Source organism: Theropithecus gelada, chromosome 11, assembly GCF_003255815.1.
Source record: "Theropithecus gelada isolate Dixy chromosome 11, Tgel_1.0, whole genome shotgun sequence".
Lineage (NCBI taxonomy): Eukaryota > Metazoa > Chordata > Mammalia > Primates > Cercopithecidae > Theropithecus > Theropithecus gelada.
This window is the reverse complement of record NC_037679.1, coordinates 83,125,868-83,150,087: the sequence shown is the minus strand read 5'-3', so window position 1 is coordinate 83,150,087 and position 24,220 is coordinate 83,125,868. Positions and strand designations below refer to the sequence as shown.

Sequence of the window (24,220 nt, the reverse complement as noted above, 5' to 3'; positions counted from 1 at the left end):
CAGACAGCAGGTCAGAGGCACGAGGATTCACTGCCCACCAATGTCACTCTACAGCAGCAAGGTGGCAGACATGAGCAAAATAGCGATGCTGTGGTGCAGAGTGGTGGACAAAAACGAAAAAATGCACTGAAATAAAACCCAGGCTTCCACAGACTGGGGTACCAAGGTTTAAAGTATACCCAGATTGGGCACAGTGGCTCATTCCTGTAATCCCAGCACTTTGGGAGGCAGAGGCGGGAGGATCCCTCGAGCCCAGAAGTTTGAGACCAGACTGGGCAACACAGAGAAACCCCATCTGTACGAAAAAAGAAAAAGAAAAAAGAAAAGAAAGTACATCCAAATCGAATTGACCTGTTTAAGCAGGTGCATGACAACCCTAGAGAATATGAGAGATAACATTCAATTTCTATCAGAATTCAACTGAAAGGAAGAAAAAAAATTCAACATCACAACATGTATTTTAAATACACGAATACAGAGTAACTTCCTGCCCCCACAGACAGATGTCCCATCCCACCCGTGTGTGAACACGTGAGCCCACAGCCCCGTCTCAGCGTGACTCACGACAGGTAACTCATAGCCTCACACCCTCTAAGTGGTACCTAATCGGTAAGAGCTGACTAGCCCGGATGTGCCTATGAGAGAACGATCTGCGGTCACTGTGAATGAAATGACGTCCCAGCTTTGATCTCAGGTTGCGGTCTCCATCATAACCATCTTAATTAGCAGTGGAGGTTCTACACATTCTTACCGGTGTAATTGATGACCATAGCTTTCCCAAACACGGATGGGGAGTATCTGGGATTGGCCAGCTTGGTGTTTAGGTACAGTCTGAAATTTGAATCATAGTCAACTTCCTTGTCTCCCAGGATAATAAACTGCCGTCCTTGGGAGACTTTTATATTTTTTTCTAAGACGTTATCAATCACAGGATCTATGTATTCATCAACATCGCGGAACAGGAAAGGGGTCCCGTACTTTATGGACATCTCTAGCTGCTTGAGGAAGTCAGGGTCGTTAAAGGAAGCGACCTGGAAGAGAGGGGAGGCAGATGCTGAAAGCCCGCATGTTTAACTGTGGCCCTGCCAAATATAAAGGGAGAATGGCTTGGAAGTGGGAAGTGGATGAGCCAGGAACTTGGAGGGGCCAGAGGTGAAAAGAAGAGAGAAACAAGGGGTATAACGCCTATACACCATGAGGTCCAGGCTCAGGGCAGGATCTTGCTCAAACAGAGTGGAGAGGAAAGGAAGGGGATTCCTCAGCCCCTCCCCGTGTAAGCTAGAACCCCTTCTCTTTAAGAGACAGGGTAGGTGTTGGAATTAGACTAGGGGTAGGCTGACAATGTCAGTGCTCCCTGGCAGGCTAAGGGAAGAGGGAGTCTAGGGAAGCTCCTGCCCTCATAGTATTTGCTCCATGATAGCTCCATGTGCATTTTGGAGGCAGACTGTTCCCCTGACCCTGGAGTACAAACGGGCTCCCCCAAACAGCATGCAAATACCTGGGATCAAGGACTAGAAAAAAATAAGGAAAAGCTAAAATTGAAAATCATTAATTTGTTCATTAGTTCAGCAAAAAGCGATTGGGCCACCCCGGCAATTCCACTCCTAGGTATCGCCCCAAGAGAACTGAAAACACATGGCCACATAGAAACGTGTGCACCAACGTTCACGGCGGCATTCTGCAAATAGCCAAAAAGAGGGACTACCCGACTGTCCCTCGGTGAATGGATGGATGAACACGATGTGTCTGTTCACACACCGGAATACCATTCAGCCCAAGGCAAGAATGACGCCCTGACACGCTACAGCAAGGACAGACCTTGAAAACATCAGGCTGAGTGAAAGACGCCAGACACAAAAGGCCACACAGCATCTGATGCCATTCCTAAGAAATGTCCAGAGGAGGCACATTCAGACGGAAAGCAGATAAGTGGCTGTCAGGGGCTCAGGGAGGGAGAAACGGGAGGACTGGAGGGGTGATGGCTAAAGGATAGAGCATTTCTTCCAGGGATAATAAAAATGTTCTAAAATTGACTCTGGTAATTGGTATACGACTCTGTAAATATACCAAAACTCAAACGGAATTGTATGTGTTCAGTGAGGGAATGGTGTGGTATGTGAATTACATCTCAATCAAGCCATTACTCTCTCCTCCCCTGCATCCCCATCCCCCACCTCAGCTCCAAAAAACAGTGACTGAGCACCCAGACCACGAACCCCATACTGGGCAGAGGAACACGAAGCTGAGGTTGCTCGCAGCCTGCGAGGGGAGAGGCAGAGTTCACGGTGGTTTGCGCTGCCCTGGCAGACCCACAGGATGGAGGTGGAGGTTGGGGAGGGCTCCGCGTGGGGGTCAGGGTGGAAGCGTTTCTGCCCAGACTCGTTGAGGCTAGGGACTGCCAGGGACTGCCAGGTACAGGAGGCGGGAGGGGCACTCTCCAGAGAACAGGCACCGGGGGCAGAGGACGCCCCGGGAGGAGCCACCATACCCGCAGATTGTTCTTCTCCTCTTTTCTCTTGATCCAGTTGAGGGCCTGCTGCTGGGGGTCGATGCAGAGAGGGAAGCGGCTGGCCCGGGTGGTGAGGATGCCATTCTGAACAGACAGCTCATCGGGGGGAAGGCCCTGGGATCCCCATCTGGAAGAAACAGCCGTCAGGAAATGAACTTTTCTCACCAATTTGTGAGCCAAGGGCTAAGGGTGGTAGGACTGGCCTTCCAGAACCATCTACCCATCCCCAGGCTGCACAAGCCTCCTCAGGCTCTAGGGTTTTGCAGCTCGCCCAGCCACTTCCATGCAGTCAAGCCAACTGTGGTCCTGGCAATGCCCTCAGGCCATTGCCTCCCCGTGGGGTGACACCCATGTAGACCCCTTGTGCTAAGATGTCCCCTTCCTCCTGCTGGCTCAGGGTGCCACACACCTGCTGATCTCAACATCATCCGTGAGTAGGCTTTCCAGCCGGAAAGGCTGGCTCAGAGGAATCTCCCGCTCCAGGATGTCGTTTTGCCAAATCCGATTGACCATCTCGTCACGGAACTCCCAGGTGAAGGCTCCCTCGTAGCTCAGGAAGGCCGCGCAGAGCAGGCAGTCCCCCAGCAACTTCACGCGCCGGTGCATCAGCTCATCCAGGTCATTCAGCCACCTGGCACGGGAGGAGAGGGAGGCTGCCGTGAGCGGTTTACCTTCTGGCCACAACCAAAAGGAACATTCCAGAAGAACCAGCTTGATACCTTGCTAACAGGGCTAGCCAGACAGAAACATGTTTTGAGATATTCTTTCCTCATGGGGAACAGAGCCCAACAGCTTATCTTGCAACTTCCCACCCTAGTGAACCTGGTGTTTGGAGCCAGCATCAAGCAGCGGGCTCAGTAAAGGCCTGTGGTCTTTATTAAGTAGTAATCACATTGCGTGGATCACATTAAGTAGTAATCACGCTGTTTCCGAAGCCTTAATCAAAGACATATAAATCAGCCCAGCAGAGCTAACAAGTTCTGGCCTCACTCAATGACAGAATTCCACCCAAGATAAAAGAAAGCATCTGTTTCCTTTGGCCTCTTCCAGGAAATGCCCCAAGACTTAGGTTTTAGAAATACTGAAAATTGTTTACCACATGCAAACAGTGTTTTTCAGTGTTTTCTACACCACATTTACAGATGCCAGATTCAAAATTGTTGCCCTATTCGGTGAATAAGCTGTGGCCAAGCGGTCTTGCCCATAAAGATCAAACAGCCCCATCACTTAAGACTGAAGTCCAGGATTGAACAAGCCACTGGGACGCTTAGAAGGCATCCGTGCAGTGACAGCGATGGGCTTCTCCCACAGACTCTTCTAGAAAGGACCCAGGGGTTAGAGGTCACCAAGAAGTGAACACTCCCTAAACCTTGCTAAATGCTATGGATTTCTCCATCTCCACAGCTGCACTGCCTCCTTGACCCTTAGTAATTAATAAATAACACTCAGTGCCTAATAAAAACAATAGTCTATAAAATAGCCATTAGCTGCCATAAACATGGTAATAGGAAAATAAGACCTGGTCACGTGGTTTTCACATAAAAACACAACGTGAGATAAAGAATCAACATGGCGAGAAACTCTGTGGGTGATGTCCATTTACAAACGACAACAGGTGGGCTCGTGAGCCGCACTGACCTGATGTTTTCCGACCCCAGACCCGAGATGAGTTTGTCTGCAGCAATCAGCCGCCTCTCCATGATCTCGGCTTCCTCCTGCAGCTTCTGCTTTTCCAGTATGGCGGCCTCGTATTTGGCACCCAATGTTTCCAGCTCTTTCTGAATTGCTGCCAACTCATTCTGGATCCTTTCCAGTTCCCGTTTAGTGAGGTAAAAATTCCGCTCCAACCTGGCCACCTAAGTAAAGACAATTTGCAGAAAGGTGGGGAAAAGGACCATGGTGGGGCCGTGATACAATGGCCTCAAACCAGGCCACATGTCCAAACTGCTCTAATGGTGTCTGTGCTTTTCGGAGCCACTATGTGCTATATTGAGACACGTGGCTTCTTAGTTTCTTCTTCAACTGTTTGCTGCAAAAACTCTATGTCCCATTAGAAGACACAGCACCTAAGTTATCAGATGGTTGTACTTTCATGTACTGAGATCACAGTAAGATGACACTGTGGTTCTAAGTCAAAAACTCAGAAGAATATATCATAGACAATAACAGTATTTCTATTGGTTCTAAGTTTTCTGAATAATACAATTCCGAGCTATAGAGCAAGGTCACAATATGACTCAAAATGATCAAATCAACCGTATTCTCTTTGTATTTTGTGATCTACCTGTGACTTTGGCCCCGCTGCTCTCCACTGGGGTAGGTTTGTCCCCCAGGGGATGTTTGGTAATGTCTGGAGATATTTCTGGATGTCACAGCTTGGAGGGAGGGTGCTACTGCCATCCAGTGGGGTGAGGCCAAAGATGCTGCTAAACATCCTGTAGTGCCCATGACAGACCCCCCAGGACAGACCCCCCCAGGACAGACCCCCCCCAGGACAGACCCTCCCACTACTGCCAGGCAGCACTTTAGTGGTGCTGCAGCTGAGAAACTCTGCTTTGACTCTAGAGAAACAACTTTAAACATCTTTATGTCTTTTTTTTTTTTTTTTCGTTTTTGAGACAGGGTCTCACTCTGTCACCCAGGCTGGAGTGCAGTGGTACAATCACGGCTTACTGCAGCCTCCCAAGTAGCTGGTGTGCCACCATGCTCGGCTAATTTAAAAAAAAATTTTTTTGTAGAGACAGGGTCTCACTATGTTGCCCAAGCTGATCTCAAACTCCTGGGCTAGAGTGATCCTCCTGTCTGGGCCTTCCAAAGTGCTGGATTACAGGCGTGAGCCACCGTGCCTGGTCTGAACATCTTTATACCACACTTTCACAGAAAGTTTGAAACTCTTTCAGACCTCGGTCTTGTCCACCACCCACACTGTGCCTAAGTGATAGTGGTGTTTCAGGATTACCATTTATTGGGGGGCAGGGGGAAAGTTTATGCAGTTTAAAGTCAGAACCTTGGGAGAATTTTCTCAGCAAAGGTGTGTACTGTGAATTCTGACTCTGAAGGGGTCTCTTGGCAGTGGTGTGGCAGTCTTACATTCGGGCAATACCTTCTCTCTTTTGGGCTTGATCTCTCTGAAAACATCACAGTAGCCCATTACAGCTTCGACAAATTTCAGCATCCCCAGCCCGGCTTTGCTGACAGCTTCCATTTCTTCAGTCGTGGTATTAAGAGTCTTCAAGAGGCCTAACGTGAAACATGCAATAATTTTTATGAATGGCAAGCTTCATCTTGGGAACATAAAATAGACAAAATAAGTGTAACTAGTTTCTTATTCTTCAGTGGCCCCGTGAGCAGGATGCACACAGCTCTCCTACGGCCAACAGCGTGGTGTCAAACCAGAATGGGTTCTGCATAAACCAATGTTTCCGATGTGGGCGAGGGGCATGGTTTACTGCTACCCAGGACGCGGGTGTCATGCAGGAGACCCGGGGCATAACGGAGACTCCCAACTGGGCACCCACGTGGCTAACTGGAATTCACAGGCCATTACAGGTCACCTGTTACCTTCACCCGCACCCTCACCCCAGGAGTAATTTCACATACACGGAAGTCCATCCAATGAAGATTCAGATAGAGGGAGTGCGTTGGGTTTTTGTAGTGATTGGGGTCATTTGTGTTGAGTTTGCTTTTGTTTTCAAGGGGCTAAGAAAAAGCATTTGATAAGAGTCTAAATAAACCATCAAACACAGTGTGAACTTGTATTGCATTTCGCAAAGACTAACACCATTCCACTATCACCGCCTGGTTGAGCATTGGGCAGGGTCAAGAACTGAGCTCAAAGGGAACTCAGTCCTGTAACCAAAGATGGAAGAGAGGCTGGCCATCAGTGATGCTGGCCACCCCCGTGCCCACTCCCCAGGGACCTCCAGAAGACTTGATACTGACAAGAAGGGAAAGGCGGGAAATCAAGGTCGGACCAGCTCCAGGCTTCTGCATGTGCACTGAACAGCACAGACAGAACAGCACTGGGTGAGACGCACAGAAGACAAGGCTGGGCTAGGTTCCAATGAGAAGATCTTGTTTCCTGACAGGGAGAGCTAGGACTAGTGCTGAATGGAAGCCTCAGTGGGCACGGCTGCCACCGCCCATCCCCAGCCACTCTCCCAGGGTCATGTCACAGGGCTGCTGTTTTCCTCTGGTGACCATCAGTTGCCTGCTCCATCTGATACCATCTGACCAGAAGGGGAGGGCCTGCCCACAACAAGCCTCCTTGCCCTCCATCCCTGTCCCAGAGCCTGAGATGCCAGACCGAGATCCACCCTGGCGATTCCCATACGTGGCGACACTCACCTTTGATGTTTTTCACTTGGCTCTGGGTTATCGAATCAAAATCGATCTCCATCAGAGACCTCAGGAAATTCGGGTCGGACATCATGCCCTTGGCGGTTTTCCAGTTGAGCTCTTTGTACCCCTTCATGATGAGGATGCATTCACAGACCGTCTGCACCTGCTTCGGGGGCTTAGCAAACGACCTGGCAAGAAACGGAGAAACCAAGGCACACGTGGGTCAGTCCAGGGATGTGGCCAGGATCTGGCCTGAAAGAGAGCTCCAGAAAAAGGAGCTCAACTAAAAGGCAGTCCCTGGAGCTGATGCTGCATGGAAACGAAAGAAGCCAGGTCCCAACACAAACCGCACTCCTGGGTGGGAGCGTCCCTAAGGGCGGGGCCGGGTCCCCCTCTCAGGTTCCAGACCAGGCGCCTGGAACTCAGCTGAATCATGGTGCAGGGACAGCATTAAAATACAAACCCAGGCCATCCCCAGAGCGTCTGGATCAGTGGTTAGGGTGGAGCCTGAGCACCTATGTTTTAATTACACCCTCGGCTGATTCCTCAGACTCTAAATGGTGGTTGCTGTCATTATTGTCATTATCATCATCATCACCACTATCACTACCACCATCATCTTTCCCCATTTACTAGATGGAGAAACAGGGTCCCAGGAGCTTCCATGACTGGCTGTGCTGACACCACCTGCGAGACCTGGGGTCCCTGCATCCTGGGCTCTTTCCAGCCTATGCTGCCCCGTAATTGTTCTCTGTGGCTTTGGTAAGACTAGATCATCACTCTGCTCCTCCAGAACTCAGACGTCCACTGCCCTTGGTCCTCTGGAGAACCAGAACTGCCAACAGAGCAGGAGACAGAACAGCAGCGCTGGTGCAAAGGCCAGAGAAGGACCCGAACCCATCTCACTGGGGCATCCTGCTGCCAGGCAAGCTCAATGAAAGCCACAGAAGTCTCCCAGACCACGCTATGGAAAGACAGAAGTGGAAGGAGAATAGCAGAGAAGGCAAAGCAGGAAAGGAAGGAAAAGGAGAGAAGAGCAGGAGACAGAGGCCCCAGAGGACACGGAAGCAGTATGGGGGCGGCCAGGCAGGGGCCCAGGCATTTGGGCTCTGGTAGGAGGCTGGGGTGAGCCAGAGAAGAACGAGGGGAATGGAGGGACAGAGAGGGAGACACATGCACAAGGATAGAGACAGAGATAGGGAGACAGGGAGGAGACAGAGAGACAGGGAGGAGACAGGGAGACAGGCAGACAGGGAGCAGACAGCCTGAGCAGACAGCAACCTGGAGGCTTTCTGCAATGAGCAAATCCCCCACCCCTCCTGACCCTGGCACGCTCACACACTCCCACGCAGGCAGCAGAGGAGAGAGGGCCCCATAGTGTACGGACAAGCCAGGGCAACAGCCGGGAGGGAGGACGCCCACACTTCAGCACAAAGCCCAGTGATGAAGGAAATGGCCCTGAGTCACCAGGGAAAGGCTCGATTATGCTGCTGTCGGCTGCTTAGGAAAGTGGCAGCAGCCTGTCCGAGTGTCTTTAAAAGGTTCCTTCAGGGTGGATGGAAACCAGGCCCCAGCCACTGCTCTGTGAACAAGCAGGTAGGGAAAGAATGGGGGAGATGTTTTCAGATTCAAGACAGAAAGAGCCCAGGCCTGAGGCGGGGTCCTGAGCCCTTGGGCAAGTTAGGAACCAGCCAGGGGTGTCAGTTTTCCCATCTGTAAAGTAGAGACACAGAACCAGACCCTTCCAGTTCCCAAATCCTCTGAGTCTATGAAAGTGAAGTTTTCTGCTGTTGTGTTACAGGCCACGCTCTGGGATCTCACTTATCGAGAACACACCACTTTCCACAATGCCGGATGACCGAGCTGTGTGAAATATTGAGGGTGCAAGTCAAGAGAAATGGAGATGTCTGTTTAATTTGATTCCTTTCTTCTATCACCAAACAAACTTGGGAATGAGAAAGGGAGAATGATATGCTACCCTCCCTAGAAGAAAATAATCATTTTAAGCCCCACTCCCCGCCTCCCAGCGCTCTACCCCTGACACAGCAGCTGTCTCTGCTCTTTCTCCAGCCGAGCTCCTTGCAGCCTCAGAGAAGCTGCCCCCTCCACCCTCCATGACCATGACTAGGTCAGGTCCCAACATCCACTGTCAGAGCAGCAAGGACCTTTCCTTCCTAACCTAATCCTACATCACTTCCCCATGCACATGGGATTCCTATAGGAAAACAGAGTGCCAGCTCCATGCAGTGAAGGCCCTGCCTCCCTGTCTCACTGCTGATCGGCCCCAGTGCCTGCTCAGGGCAGGGGTGGGGTGGGGTGGGGGACAGACACCCAATGACTATTGAATGAATGAAAGGAAGAAAAGTAAAAATCAAAAGCCAGCAACAAAGGGAGCCTTTTATACTTTTATAGTTAGAGAAACATCTACTTCTAATCTTCATGACTCTTCATCTTCCTGCCTTAACATTTAATGTTTCCACAAAGAGGATTGAGTATGATAAGAAGGAAACGCTTTTTAAGGACTTAAAAGATTATAAAATTGTCAAGATGTAAGTGCTGGCTCATTGTGCTTAACATCCAAATGACCTGAGAAAAGCCAGATTTTAGTCATCTGGAAAAACTCAAATTGGATCCAAACTCACACAAAACCCCAGGAAAAAAATCCTCAATAGATAAAAGATTTAAATATAAAAAATTAAACCGTAAGAATACAAAAAGAAATCATGGGGAAATTATTTTACAATCTTGCAGTGTAATCAGGTCTTTTAACTAGGACACAATATCCAAAAGCCACAAAATAGGTTGGGTGCAGTGGCTCATACCTGTAATCTCAACACTTTGGGAGGCTGAGGTGGGTGGATCACCTGAGGTCAGGAGTTCGAGACCAGCCTGGCCAACATGGTGAAAGTCCATCTCTACTAAAAATACAAAAATTAGCCGGGCATGGTGGTGGGTGTGTGTAATTCCAGCTACTTGTGAGGCTGAGGCAGGAGAATCATCTGAACCTGGAAGGTGGAGGTTGCAGTGAGCCGAGATTGCGCCACTGCACTCCAGCCTGGGTGACAGAATGAGACTCTGTCTCAAAAAATTAATTTTAAAAAAGTCACAAAATAAAATATTGCTAAAATCTGCCACATAAAAATAAACATACATGGCAAAAACAAACACACACACAAACCTCCTAAACAAAGTCAAATGGCCCATGGCAAACCAGGAAAAGATCTGCAACTCACCTTATGGATAAAAAGCTGATCTCCCCATTGTATAAAAAAGCCCCTGGAAATGGTTTTGAAACAAAAAGCAACAATAACCAATAACCACGGCCCAACAGATAAGCAAACCAAGTTCACAGAAAAGGAAATACACATAACTCGTAGACACATTTTTCACATAGGAAAAAAAAAGGCCAGCCTCACTCACACTAAGAGAAATGCAAATTGAAACTACACAAATACCACTTTTCATCTACAACGTGTGAAAAATCCAAATGTGATCGCTCCCCCTGTTGGTGAGTCTAGGAAAGAGCAGGTACTGCTCACTTGGATTGTTGGTGAGGATAAATAGGTTCCATTCCCATGGCTGGGACTAGGCAACAGCTATGAACATTATAAATGCCTACACCCCGGAACCCAGCAATTCCACTTCCAGAAATGTATCCTGCAGGTGGACTCTCCCAGGTGCACAATTAACTATGCTCAGGTTTATTCTTTGCCACGCTATTTGTAAACGCAAAAGACTGGAGACACAATCAACTTATTTAACAAACTCATCAGTAAGGGCTTGTTAAATAAATTATGGCACAGCCACACAATGGAATGTGGAGGAATGTTCTAAAATATCAGGGAAGTTCATCATATATCAACACGCAAAAGATCTCCAAAATATATTGCTAAGCAGAAAAGATGCAGAAAGATATGCATAGGGTGTTACAGTTTGTATATAAAAGAAGGATAAAAGGATTTGCAGGTATATCTTGCTCTCCAAACCCTCAGAACCTGAAGTCAGGAACAGAAGAGACCCTTGTGTACCTGGTTGCCTTGGTCATGCATGAAAATCCTCGGGATGTGTATACGAGAAATGATATACCCACACTACCTGTTGCAGCGTGGGAAGGTGACCAGAGCTGATAGAGGACACAGTGGCCGTGGGCTTTTCCCAGCATACCTTTTGGATGCTGGAGCCATAATCACGGCTAATGCTTACATGGCTCTGACCATGTGCCCAGCCCAGTTCTTCACATATAGGCTTATATGATCCTCATGAAGACACTGATGCAGCTGAGACAATTCTTATTCACATTTTACAAATGAAGAAACTGGAGCACAAAGAAGTTAGATGACTTGCTAAACGTCGCACAGCAAAGAGGCAGAGCCATGTACGAATGTGTAAAAATTATTCCTTTTGTACTTTGGCTTTCTCAGGGGTGAGCTGGGCACCTGTCTGCAATGCCTGTCTCACTGCAGGGGACACACGTCAAGCTCTTTATCTGGCCCCATGGAAACTCCTTCCCACCCCTCCACCTTGGCTTGATGGAAGGGACTCACCCTTCCTTCTCTTCAAATAAATTCCCTTCAAAAATCCTTCCTAGTCTCTGCTCTCACGATGTTTTTATGCTGCTGACCTGGGAGTGGTGCCCTAAATCCTATTACCAGTAGCTAGATATTCCCCTGAGAGAATGTGTGTGCAGACCGTGTCTCCTACCCTCCGCTGGGTGTGCACTTCCACTGTGTCCTGGCACCTCAGCCTCAACTTTCAATGCTTAGTGCTGAAGTTTTAATACATCCATCCTTATACCTTCCTTGACACCATTCTCAACACTGAAATAATGACTTCTTGCTGACAACAGTGGCACCTCCAAGCGACCTCCCAAGAATGAACCAGGTCCCCTGTCCTGGAATGAGCTAAATTCTGTGTTCAAATTCACAAATGTTTCATTAACAAGAAAACAAGGGCACGGCCTTGGATAAGGAGTGCTGCTCAGCCTTCACAGGCAGCACAGAGCCAGAGAAACAGGAAGCGCGGGGAACACGCACTACTCCCCCGGGAGCCCAGAACGAAGCCCACTACTGACCCAGGGATGGAGCCTCTTGGATGCGAGACCTGTGTGTGGGGCCAGGAAGACTGATCTTCCGGATGAAGAGTGAGGAAGGAGAGAACTGAGGCTCCCACGCCGGGGGGTCTGTGTGGGGCCAGGCAGCACAGGGGCAGAGGCAGTGGGCAGAGGCTGGCACCAGAACATTGTTCCCTCCTTGGGCTTTACTCACAAGACTCAACTGACATCAGAGTCCAGGAACAGTGCCCTGGGGAGACCAAGCCTTGCGGGGAGAAAGTTTGCTAGCCCAGGCCACACCAGGTCACCCTCGCTGACAGCAGATGAGCCCTCTGGTGTGGGGGACAGGGTCGTCTTACAGATTGATTTACAAGATGTATGGGGGCCTCAATAGTGACCTACTCTCACCCTCCTTGAAAGCCTCCTTGGCCAGAAATGGATTCAGGCATCGCCAGTCTGGCCGTGGTGTGCACACATCTCTGCCTAGCTGTTTTCAGCAGGGCTCGCCCTGTGTTGAGCACTCTGCCCCTGCGAGGGCAGACACTTGCACCCGTGTGTTCCATGAAGAGCACTGTTTTACCCCACTCCATCCTTCCCTTGGCCTGGGTTCAAGGTCGGCAGGCCCTGCTTCCTACTAGCCAGGGGAGCTGGATGCCTGGGGTGCCGCCTCATCTCCCTGGGCCTCGCTTTCCTCATCCGAAAATGAGGGCAACAACAGTTCCCACCGCGGAGAGAGCCAGGCGCAGAGGCAGCACCTGGTGTCGGCTCCTTCGTAAGCTCCTGGTCGCCACGATCATGGCGACTACTGGCCTGCAGAGGTGGAACGGAAGCCCAGAACGGCGGCCCGGGCGCGTTACCTAATCTCAGTCACGTCCGACTTGTCCAGCTTCTGCAGCTCCAGCTTCGCGGCCTCCAGGATGGGCATGACCTCCTCCAGGGTCGTCTCGGCCTCAGCCTTCTCCATGGCAATGACCTTGTTCTGCTCCTCTATCTCTATGGCCTTTTCCTCCGCCAGTTTCTTCTTCTCCTCAGCTGCAGGGTGGGGCAGGGGTGAGTACACTTGGGCTCAGAGGAGATGCACTCGTGGCCACCGGCTCTGAGCAGAGTGCAGTCCTTAAAGGTTGGCTTGAGCCCCAGTGGGGATCTAAGGAGCTTTGGCCAATGTGGCAGCCTTAGTGATCCCGGTGGGACAGAAAACCCCACCATGCATGGGGCCTCCAGCACCAGGCAGCCACCCTGACTCCGACCTTCCTCAACTGGCCCACCTGTGTCCCATCCACTCCATCCAGGACAAATCCCGTGGCTCCTGATAGCTCCCAGCCCTGCCTCGCCGGTGTTCACTAAGGATGCCGGGGGCCCCCTTCCGCTTACTGGCTCCCTGTGATCTCCTCCTTCTGCCTCCCATCACCTCTTCCTACGCTCACTTTGGCCCAGCCAGAGCCGCCCTCTAACGAGGCTGCCCCTGTCGCCTTCTCTCTCCCTGCCTTGCCGATTTGCTTCATGACACCGATCACAATCGGGAAGTTTCACTTCACCGTTGACTGATTCACTGTCTGGGTGCCCTCACTCACTAGGATGTCAACACCTCCCTGAGGGCTGGAACCCCAAAACCTAGAGCAGGGCTTGGCTCACAGTGGTTTGAACAGTGTCACCCCACCAAAATTCGTGCCCACTGGGACCTCAGGATGTGACCTTATTTGGAAGTGGGGTCTTTGTAGATGAAATTAGTTAAGATTAGGTCATACGGGGTTAGGGTGGGCCCTAAATCCAGTGCCTGGGGTCCCTATCAGAAGGCCATGTGGAGACACACAGGGAAGAGGGGTGTGTGGCAATGGAGACAGACACTGGAGCGGTGCATTTATAAGCTAAGCTAAGGGATACCAAGGGCTGTCAACAACCCTGGGAAGCTGGAAGGGGCATGAAAGAGTCTTCCCCTAGAGCCTTCAGAGGGAGCGTGGTCCCGGCACCTTGATGTCAGACTGCGGCCTCCAGAACTGTGAGAGAATACATTTCCGTTGTTGGCCGGGCGTGGTGGCTCACACCTGTAATCCCAGCACTTTGGGAGGCTGAGGCAGGTGGATCACCTAAGGTTGGGAGTTCGGGACCAGCCTGGCCAACATGGAGAAACCCTGTCTCTACTAAAAATACAAAAATTAGCTGGGCGTGGTGATGGGCGCCTGTAGTCCCAGCTACTCAGGAGTCTGAGGCAGGAGAATCGCTTGAACCCAGGAGGCAGAGGTTGCAGTGAGCTGAGATGGCGCCACTGCACTCCAGCCTGGGCGACAGAGCGAGACTCCGTCTGAGGAAAAAAAATTAATTAATTAATTTTAAAAACTAAATGTCTGTTGTTTTCAGCCCCCAGATCACGGTGCTTTGTTACAGCAGCCCCAGGAGATGCATGCAGCAGGCCTTCTGCAAACAGAGGCTGGCTGCAGAGGCTCTGCCTCCCCCATGCTAAGGTCTCTCGGAATCCATCTCCACAGCTAACAAGCCAGCATTGGCACTTGCATTGTGCAAAGCCGTGCACGGGCCCTGACACTGTAAAGGTTCCCAGCCCAGGCACTGCTTCTCCCTGGGGCAGCAGGGGGATGAATGCGTCAGAAAAGGGTAGCAAGATCACAATTGTGGAACCTTCGGAACAGAAGAGCAGAAGAAAGGAAGCTGTCTAAGCTGTGAGCATGCCGAGGCGGGGGTGGGGCCAGCAGGAACAGAGCACAGAGGTAACAGGGCCACCAGAGCTGGCTGGGAAGGAAGAGGGCTGGTACAGGCCTCGGGAACCTCAGGGTGGGGAGCAGCCTGCAAAGGGGTCCGGCCAAGCCAGGTGCTTGAGTCATGTTGAGGAGCAAAATGATGGGCTCTTTCAGCCAGGCAGGAACACAGGCTGGAGGCTGGGGCAGGTGCTGAAGAGCCACCCTCAGGAGAAACAATTGTTTGCACCCCACCCTACCCTCTGCAGGACTTGTCAATGTATCCCATCCCTATGGCTACCATTGGTTTGGGCAAGGGCACGTGACTCAAATCTGTCCAATCACAGCCAATTCTGGGAGCTTTGTGGGAATGCATGGGAAAGAAGAGCCCTCTCTCCCCTGGGGATGCTGAGCTAATAGAATGCCAACCTCATGCGGGAGGCTCCCAAACTCTCAGCATGGACAGAGCCTGCTGCCTGAGATGAAGCCTAAACAGAAGACAGCAGAGCCAAGAAAGGGAAGGAAAGATTCCCACTGATACACTTGAGTCCTAGATCCAGCTGTGCCTGAAGCCAGGATGCCTCTGGAATCAATGTGTTTCCACTTTAGATTAAGCCACTTTGAGCTCAGTTTCCACCATTTGCAACCAAAATAGTCCTGATCGGGACAGGCAGCCTAGAAACAGAGATCCTAGATGAAGCTTCCTCCAAAATTCCAAGTGGGAGCAAGGTGACCCTGGACAAGGATGACGGCAATGGGGAAATAAAAGCAACCACAGGTAGGAGAGGCACTAAACATGGGTGTGGCAAACAGGTCGTCCTCAGTACAAACTGCAGCCTGGGCACTGGAGGAGGGGCTCTCTTGGTTGTGAGCTTCTTCGAGGCAGGGGTTGAGTCTCATTCAGTTTCTAGCCCCCACTCTCCCTACCATGGTGCCTGCCATGAAGCTGAAGTCAGTATCTGCTGATTGGACAGATGAATACGTGGAATAACAGCTTCCTTCAAGACACTTCCAGTCTAGTTTTACATCTAAGGGGCCAGGAATGTATAGTTTTTTACATCTAGGGGGCCAGAAATATATAGTTTTTAAAAGACAGATCAAAGCAAAGTGCAGCTATGTGGGAATGAGGCATTTGATCAAAGTTCTGGTAGAAGAAACACGGATAGGAAGAGAGACGTGGTATGGATATTCTCAGCAGACCGAAGGGAGAGGAAGAGCAAATTACTGCAGGACTCACACGGGCATGAAGAGGTGATGCTGTGAGCAGGCGACAGGGTGTCATGGGAAATTAGGTGGGCAAGATGACATAGAGGGATTGATGATGGCCACAATGAGGACTCAGCATCAAAACAGGCAGCAGGGAGTTGCCACAGATTCCTGGGAAAGGATATCTATCGATTAAGTTGCTTTGGTTGCAAGCAACAGAAGCTAACAATGGTCGAGTTAAGAAAAATGTGAAATTGTTATAAGAAGACATGGTAGCTCATGGACATGGAAGATGCTGAAACACATAAACCAGGGGTGCCTCAGGGATCTGGGCTCAGTCACTGAATGCAGTCTCTTCACAGCACTGCCATGCAATAAATGAACTCAAATAATCTTCAGTCTTGTTGGCTGACTCAAAATGTGCAGTCCCAGATAACTTCTAATTGGTCTGCCAGGGTTAGAATAAGCCCATCCTGATGGCAGGCACTGGGAGTTGGGGAGAGGCAGTTTGCCAACACCAAGTTAGGGTGCTGTTGCCAAAGTGATGACAAATGGATCCTGTGCACAGGGCCGGGTGCAATGACAAAGGAACTGAACCGAGATGACACTTAGCAGCAACACAAACACAGACCAGCAGAAGAAGGAAGAGGCAGGCAGGTCGAGTAGCATCTGCAGGAATCTGAGACTGAGCTGGGGCGGGTACACATCAGAAACCAGTGGCCCAAAGACCTAGAGAGGAGGGTGAGAGGCCAGGCACAGAGCTGTGGGCTCCAGGAGCTGTCCTGTGCCAGGCATCGCAAGAGGGTAGAGTCATCAAGAGCAGGACAGTGCAGGTGACACAGAGCCTTGGCCAGGAAGACCGAGGGAAGGAGCCCAAGAAAGAACCTTGAAACAGCTTCAAGGGGAGCCAAGAAAAGTCCCGCATCGATGACGCCAAGGCTTAGGTCATTTCAACCCCACGGACTTACTTCACCAGCCCATTGAGGGTCGAGTGACTTTTCCACTTCCTGGCACATCCTCAGGCTACCAGCGCAGGGGCCTACATATGGTAGCGTCTCAGTGCTTATGAAAAGGGATGAAACTGGCTGGACACAAATTCAGAAAGAAACAGGAATTGCAGGGTCAAGATGGCACACTCGGTGCCTACAAGCAGTTTCGCAGGGACGTCCCGGCAGAGCCCTGTCCTGCTGGGGGATGGGCTGCCCTGGCCCCCACCCTCACTCACCTACAGTGGTGTGGGGGATGGGCTGCCCTGGCCCCGGCCCTTACCCACCTACAGCGGTGTTGACGGCGATCTCCTCCAGCAAGGCCTCGCAGGCGGCGGACTTCTCGGCCAGCACGATCTTCTGCTCGGCCAGCTTCTGGTTCAGCTCGTCCAGCTGGATGGTGGCCTCCTTCAGCTTGTCCAGTCCCCCGTCCAGACGCTTGCACTGAGCTGAGGAAAGAGGGCACCTATGTTCATTGTCGAGGTGGCCACTGTTCCCAACACAATCACTGGGATTTGCCTAACTTCAGCTTATCAAAACAAAACAAAACATTTTTACAAGATGGCACGTGTCTTTCGGTACCTCCACTGCCATACTGGGATGGCATCAGCCAAAATGAATATATATCTGAAAACAGTGCTTCCCTTGGCCAATAGCCAGAGCACTTTTTAAAACGCCCTGTCCAGCAGTGCATGCTGCTGCAGCAGACAGTATCTCCAATGTGTGCCAGGCACACCTGTGGTCCCAGCTACTCAGGAGGCTGAGGTGGGGGGAGCACGTGAACCCAGGAGGTCAAGGCTGCAGTGAGCCATGATTGCACCACTGCCCTCCAGCCTGGGAAACAGAGACCCTATCTCTAAGATAAAAATCAAAATTGAAACATTGCTAATGTGATGAAAACGTAAAGCTTCAAAGTCTATGACTCAACACTGAGAATAAAAACAAGGACATGCCAGGGTCCTACCCACATGAAAGAATTGCTCCAAGACGCAAAATCCGAGATGTGCTTCGCTTGGCCTCAATACTGAAGATGGCTGATCTTACTAAAGAAAAGATCAGCGTTCGAATCCTTACCATAAATAAGAATGACCTCTGTCAGCCACCCCATCCCCCAGGCTTACCTATATTATACTGAGTTTTCTCATCTAGCAATTTTGAATAGGTGTGAATAAAATCAAGGTAGTTCTTGGGAGTGACATAGTTGCTGCGTCTCAATTTCTGTAGAAACTGTTTACTGTAGTGACCCACGGACTGGTGAACCAAAACAACATGCTTTACCACATTTTCTATATTTTCTGCCGGGATCATTGGATTGCGCCCTGAAGAGGAAGGAATAAAAAATGTATTTTTCTTTTCTCTCTTTCCTCCTTTCTTTCTTTCTCTCTTTTTTTTTTTTTTTTTGACACAGGCTGTCACTCTCTTGCCCAGGCTAGAGTGCAGTGGCGTCATCATGGCTCACTGCAGCCTCCATCTCCCGAACAGAGGTGATCCTCCCACCTCAGCCTCCCAAGTAGCTGGGACTACAGGCGTGGGCCACCATGCCTGGGTAATTTTTTGTATTATTTTGTAGAGGCGAGGTTTCACCCATGTTGCCCAGGCTGGTCTCAACTCCTGAGCTAAAGCAATCGGCCCACCTCAGCCCCACAAAGTGCTGGGATTACAGGTGTGAGTCACCACACCCGGCCATGCTTAAGAAAGGAAAACAGTGGCTCTTCAAAGAGTCAAATATAAAATTATTATACGACTCAACAATTCCACTCCTAGGTATATACCCCAAATAACTGAAAAACAGGGACTCAAATGAATTCTTATATGCCAATGTTTACTGTAGACTATCACAATAGCCACAAGGTGGAAAGGACCCAAGCATCCAGCAGTAGAGGAATGGGTGAACAAAATGTATCCTATCTATACCGGGGATAGTATTCACTTGTAAAAGGAATGAAGTTCCGATGCTGAAACATGGATGAGCCCCAAAAACATGATGCTAAGTGAAAGATGCCAGACACCAAAGGACAAACACTGCATGATTCCACGTACACGAACCCTCTCTAGAATAAGCAAATTCATACAGACAGAAAGTAGATTCGAGGTTGCCAGGGGCTGGAGGGAGGGGCGGCGGGGAGCTAGTGTTTAATAGGTACGGAGTTTCAGTTTGGGATGATGAAAAAGTTTTGGCGGCAGATAGTGGTGTTGGTTTCACAACATTACGAATGTGATTAGTGCCACATGAACATTTCAAAATGCTTAAAATGGAACGTGTTAGGTTACATGTATTTTACTGTGATAAAAAAAAGATGCTAAAGTTTTTAATAGGACAAGAAAAGAACAGCTATCACTTATTGGTGGCTTTTCAGGACCACAGCAGTGATCCATGCCAATCCTTTTTTATTTGTTTGTTTGTTGTTTTTGTTTTTTGAGACAGGGTTTTACTCTGTTGTCCAATTCCTTCCATACTGTTAGGAAGCCCTGTCTTCCCTAAAGGCCAAGACGCCATGGCAGAAGAGCCTTGGGTTTTCAGAAGCAATCACCACCTCTGTCTCTGCCTGTTGCCCTCCCCGCCCGCCCAGGGGCTGAGTGGGATTGTTCAGTTACCCACCACTGGATGACACCCAGCACATACTGGCAAGGGTGGGCCTTCCTATACACCCGCTGAAAGAATTAATGATGGCTTCCAGTGTCAAGATCACACCACCTAGATTATCTGATAGGCTGTTAAATGCATTCAGCTCAAAGCAGAGAATGTCTCACGTTAAAACGAAGGAAGGAAAGACAGATTGAAAGTATCGATTAATCCAGATTCTGCAGAGCTGGTCTTGTTATTCCGGGGTTAGCAAAACACAGCCCCAGGGCCTATTTTACAGTGTGCAGGAAAAACTGTGCCTCACAAATACCTGTGCCTTTGGGCATAGTCACCTCAATTCCAGACAATATATTCTCTCTCTCCCTCTCTCTGTGTGTGCATGTGTGTGTGTGTGTGTGTGTGTGTGTGTGTGTGTGTGTGTGTGAGAGAGAGAGAGAGAGAGAGAGAGAGAGAGAGAGGTCTCACTCTGTTTCCCAGGATGGAGAGCAGTGGCACGAACTCGGCTCACTGCAACCTCTGCCTTCTGGGCTCAAGCAATTCTCATGACTCAGCCTCCTGAGTAGCTGGGATTACAGGTGCCCGCCACCACACTTGGCTAATTTTTGTATTTTTAGTAAATATGGGGTTTCACCATTTTGCCCAGGCTGGTCTCAAACTCCTGGGCTCAAGTGATCCATCCACCTCGGCCTCCCAAAGTGCTGGGATTAGAGGTGTGAGCCACTGCGCCTGGCCTCCAGGGAGTATATCCTAAGGAAAAAGAGTTCTAAGCAAATTCTAGGCAGCATTATTTATGATGCTGGAACACTGAATACTGAAAGCAAACACAAGCACTTCACACATGAAAATGGCAAATACACCTCTGAGAACAAGCGTACATCTGTATCAGGGCTGGCCAACTACAGGCCAAAGGACAAACCCAGCCCACCCCGCTTTTGTAAATGAAACACAGCCATAGCGATTCATTTACGTTTTGTCTATGACTGCTTTTATGATAACATGGCAGAATTGCGTAGCTGCGAAAAAGCTGTAAATATTTACCATCTGGACCTGAGATATATCATCAGAAAAGAGTCATTCTCTTGGCCCCCTTTCCCCTAAAACTGCATTATGATTAAAGTTATGATTTCTTCTTATATATAGGAATATTTATTTATTTATTTATTTATTATTGAGTACAGATTTATAAGGTTGAAACTATTTTCAAGGTTACCCAGTGTCATTCCTCATAAATCTGCTCAAGTCAGGTCCAAAGAAAAAGATGTTCCCTGAAGACAGACTACCTTTCTTCTTCAAAGATTAAAATTAATATCCGGCCAGGCGCGGTGGCTCAAGCCTGTAATCCCAGCACTTTGGGAGGCTGAGATGGGCGGATCACGAGGTCAGGAGATCGAGATCATCCTGGCTAACATGGTGAAACCCTGTCTCTACTAAAAAATACAAAAAACTAGCCGGGCGAGGTGGCAGGCGCCTGTAGTCCCAGCTACTCGGGAGGCTGAAGCAGGAGAATAGCGTAAACCCGGGAGGTGGAGCTTGCAGTGAGCTGAGATTCGGCCACTGCACTCCAGCCTGGGCGACAGAGCGAGACTCTGTCTCAAAAAAAAAAAAAATTGATATCCAAGGTCTTAGGCATTTGAAACGCTAGAAATGAGAAAGCAGAATGTTTGCTGAATTGTCCTTGGAGCATTCTTTGGGTAGAGGCCAGCACATGTTTTCTACAAAGAGCCAAACAGTACTCATACAGTTGCAATTATTCAGCTTTGCAGTTGTAGCATAAAAGCAGCCGGAGACAATATGTTAATTAATGAGTGAGTCTGTGTACCAATAAAACTTTATTTACTAAAACAAGTAAGGGGCCAACTAGACAGCAGACCATGGTTTTGCCAACTGCTGCTGTGGAGAACACCTAATCAATTTTTATCCTAAATTGTCCTTGTTAGGTCTCCTGAAATGTCTTTGGGCTAAAACACCAAATATAAACCAAAAACATACTAACAAAATTGAAAGCCATTTGTTACCATAGGGTTTTCCAGTGAAGAAATCTACAAGACCAGAATTCAAAGTCAGAGAAGTGATAATAAATTGCTTTGTTGTATCAATAATGTAGTTCCCATAACAGCTGTGACTTACCTAGAAATGACTTTGCAACCGCATGGAGGGCTTGGGGAGGCCAGGGCATGAACCAGTCAATACCGGTGTTATTTACCATACCTTGAAAGGAAAGAGAGATTAAAAAGATGCTCCTGGCCTGGACAATGTGGCAAGACCCTGTCTCTATAAAAAATACAAAAATCAGGGCTGGGTGTGGTGGTTCACACCTGTAATCCCAGCACTTTGGGAGGCCAAGGCGGGTGGATCATTTGAGGTCAGGAGTTCAAGACCTGCCTGGTCAACATGGCAAAACTCCATTTCTACTAAAAATACAAAAATTAGCCGGGCAGTAGTGGTGCGCACCTGTAATCCCAGCTACTCAGGAGGCTGAGGTGGGAAAATCACTTGAACCCAGGAGGCGGAGGTTGTGGTGAGCCGAGATCGCACCACTGCACTCCAGTCTGGGCAACAGAGTGAGACCCTGGCTCAAAGAAAAGAAAATCAGCCAGGCAGCGTGGTGGTGTGCGCCTATAGTCCCAGCCACTAGGAAGGCTGAGGTGAGAGGCTCACTTGAGCCCAGGGGGTCGAGGCTGCAGTGAGCTATGATGGTGCCACTGCACTCTAACCTGGGTGACAGAGCAAGACTCTGTCTCAAAAAAAAAAAAAAAAAGAAAAAAGGATGTTCACTCTGCAACCCGGAGACACTCAAGAACATGGATGCCATCTACAATAGCCAACAAGTTGGTGAATAAGCCAGATGTGTCCAAATCTAGTTCATCAAAAGCAGAGTTTCTCACCACTGGCGCTATTGACATGTGAGCTCTAATTCTTTGTGGCAGGGGCTGGCTGTGCACTGTAGAATGCTTCGCAGCATCCCTGGCTTCTACCCAGTAGATGCCAGTACTACACTGCACGCTCCCTGGAGGTGTGACGACCAAAAATGTCTCCAGGCATTGCCAAGAGTCTCCTGGGAGACAACCTCCCCCGCCCCTGCCCCACCCATTAGGAACCTCTGCTCTAAAGGTTGGCATGTGGCTGGTGGAATTTTCCCAAATGGAAGGAAGCGGGGAGCCACCCTCCACACACTGCGGGCCTCGCATGCAGGAGCGTGGGCACATCCTCCTGTCAGAGGGACATCATCCACGCCCACTGGTGTGGATGGGGCAGTGAGCCCCAAGCTACAGTGCAGAGCCCACATTTCCACCTAATGGCCATGCCTTGTTTTGCTTTGCTGGGGGAACCTCTAGAGGTGTGGACAGACCCTCAGCCACACACCCTGCCAAAGCAGGGGAAATGGGTTCTCAGGCTCCACCACGGGTACCTGGGAAGTTTCTGCACCAGGTCCTCAGGGTGTCCCCCACTGGCGACATGCCCAGGACAATGTGCAGGTTATTTGCACTTTTGTTCACAAAGTACTGCCACACGGACTCCTTGGCCGGCCCCATGCCTTGCTTCAGAGCTTCCTGTCCAATCTGACTCAGGATAGACTCCTTCTCCTCTTCAGGGAAAAGCGCAGGTACAATTCCTGGAAGAGGAAGACATGCTGATGATCTCTGAGTCCCAGGGTCACGACCTCTCTAGGCGCTGACTGAAGTGAGGGAAGGTGTGGAAACAGCCGCAGATGCCGAGTCCAGAGAGCAGCGTGTGGGCCTGACTTGCGACCCGAGGCTTCCTGCCGCCTCATGGGAAGCCCTTAGAGCTGTCTGTCAAACGGGGATCCTAGACGCTGCCAGCTCGCCTGGGAGGATGACCATGAGCATCACAGGTGAGCATACAGAGCATGAGGAAGCCTCACTTGCCTGTAACTCGGAAGCAGGGATTCTCAGCTGGGATTTACCCCCAGGAAATACTGGGCAATGTCTGGAGATATTTCTGCTTGTTGCAAGTTGGCAGGGAGATTGCTACTGGCATCTAATAGGTCAAGGCCAGGGATGCTGCTGAACGTCCCAGAGTGCCTAGGAGAGCCCCACCACAAGAGCAACCCAGACCCAAATGTCAATAGCACGTGGTCGAGAAACCCTGGCTACGTGGACTTCTGCTTTCCTATGTCTACAATGTTCCGAATTATGTAATACATTTTAACGCCATCTCTGACGTTCTCCTGTGCAGGGAAGAGTTAACGTGGCAGGCCACAGCTGCTCACCTCTGAAAGGCCCACTTACCAGGTGGACCCAGGGCTGGCACCTGGGAACTTAGATTCCTGAAGGGCTTTCTCCCCGATTCACTGATAAGAGTGGCCCAACATGGGATGTGGTTTGGACCTGTGTCCCCACCAAATCTCATGTGGAACTGTAATCCCCAGTGTTGGAGGTGGGGCCTAGTGGGAGGTGACTGGATCATGGGGGCAGATTTCTCATGAATGGTTTAGCTCCATCCCCTTGGTGCTGTTCTTGTGAGCGTGAGTGAGTTCTCATGAGATCTGGTTGTTTGAAAGTGCGTAGCCCCTCCCCTAGCCTTGCTCCTACTCTGGCCATGGGACGTGCCTGCTCCCCCCTCACCTTCTGCCCTGACTGTAAGTTTCCTGAGGCCTCCCCAGAAATCAGCACTGTGCTTCCTGTACAGCCTGCGGCACTGTGAGCCACATAAACCTTTTCTTTATAAATTATCCAGTCTAAGGTATTTATAGCAATGCAAGAACAGCCTAGCCATTGTGTATGTTGTATACACTGCTTGTGTACGCAACATATTCTGTGCTGACTACCCGCTTTCCCTCTGGGCATCCGGGATTTTGGCACATGCCAGGTAGAGGTGCCTACATGAGCACCCCAA

At 49.8% G+C, this 24,220-nt stretch overlaps 1 protein-coding gene across 1 annotated transcript in view; it reads right to left on the bottom strand.

Moving 5' to 3' along the window:
- The window catches only part of DNAH10 (dynein axonemal heavy chain 10), a 176,653-nt gene that overhangs the window by 19,196 nt on the left and 133,237 nt on the right, over positions 1–24,220 (bottom strand). Inside the window, exons 52-62 of the mRNA XM_025401943.1 lie at positions 22,773–22,976; positions 21,491–21,571; positions 17,901–18,098; positions 17,067–17,228; positions 12,758–12,932; positions 6,857–7,038; positions 5,613–5,749; positions 4,148–4,365; positions 2,919–3,140; positions 2,489–2,636; positions 752–1,031 (exon numbers count right to left, since the gene is read on the bottom strand). Of these exons, the coding sequence (XP_025257728.1) occupies positions 752–1,031; positions 2,489–2,636; positions 2,919–3,140; positions 4,148–4,365; positions 5,613–5,749; positions 6,857–7,038; positions 12,758–12,932; positions 17,067–17,228; positions 17,901–18,098; positions 21,491–21,571; positions 22,773–22,976 (2,007 nt within the window). The remainder of the gene's footprint in view (positions 1–751; positions 1,032–2,488; positions 2,637–2,918; positions 3,141–4,147; positions 4,366–5,612; positions 5,750–6,856; positions 7,039–12,757; positions 12,933–17,066; positions 17,229–17,900; positions 18,099–21,490; positions 21,572–22,772; positions 22,977–24,220) is intronic.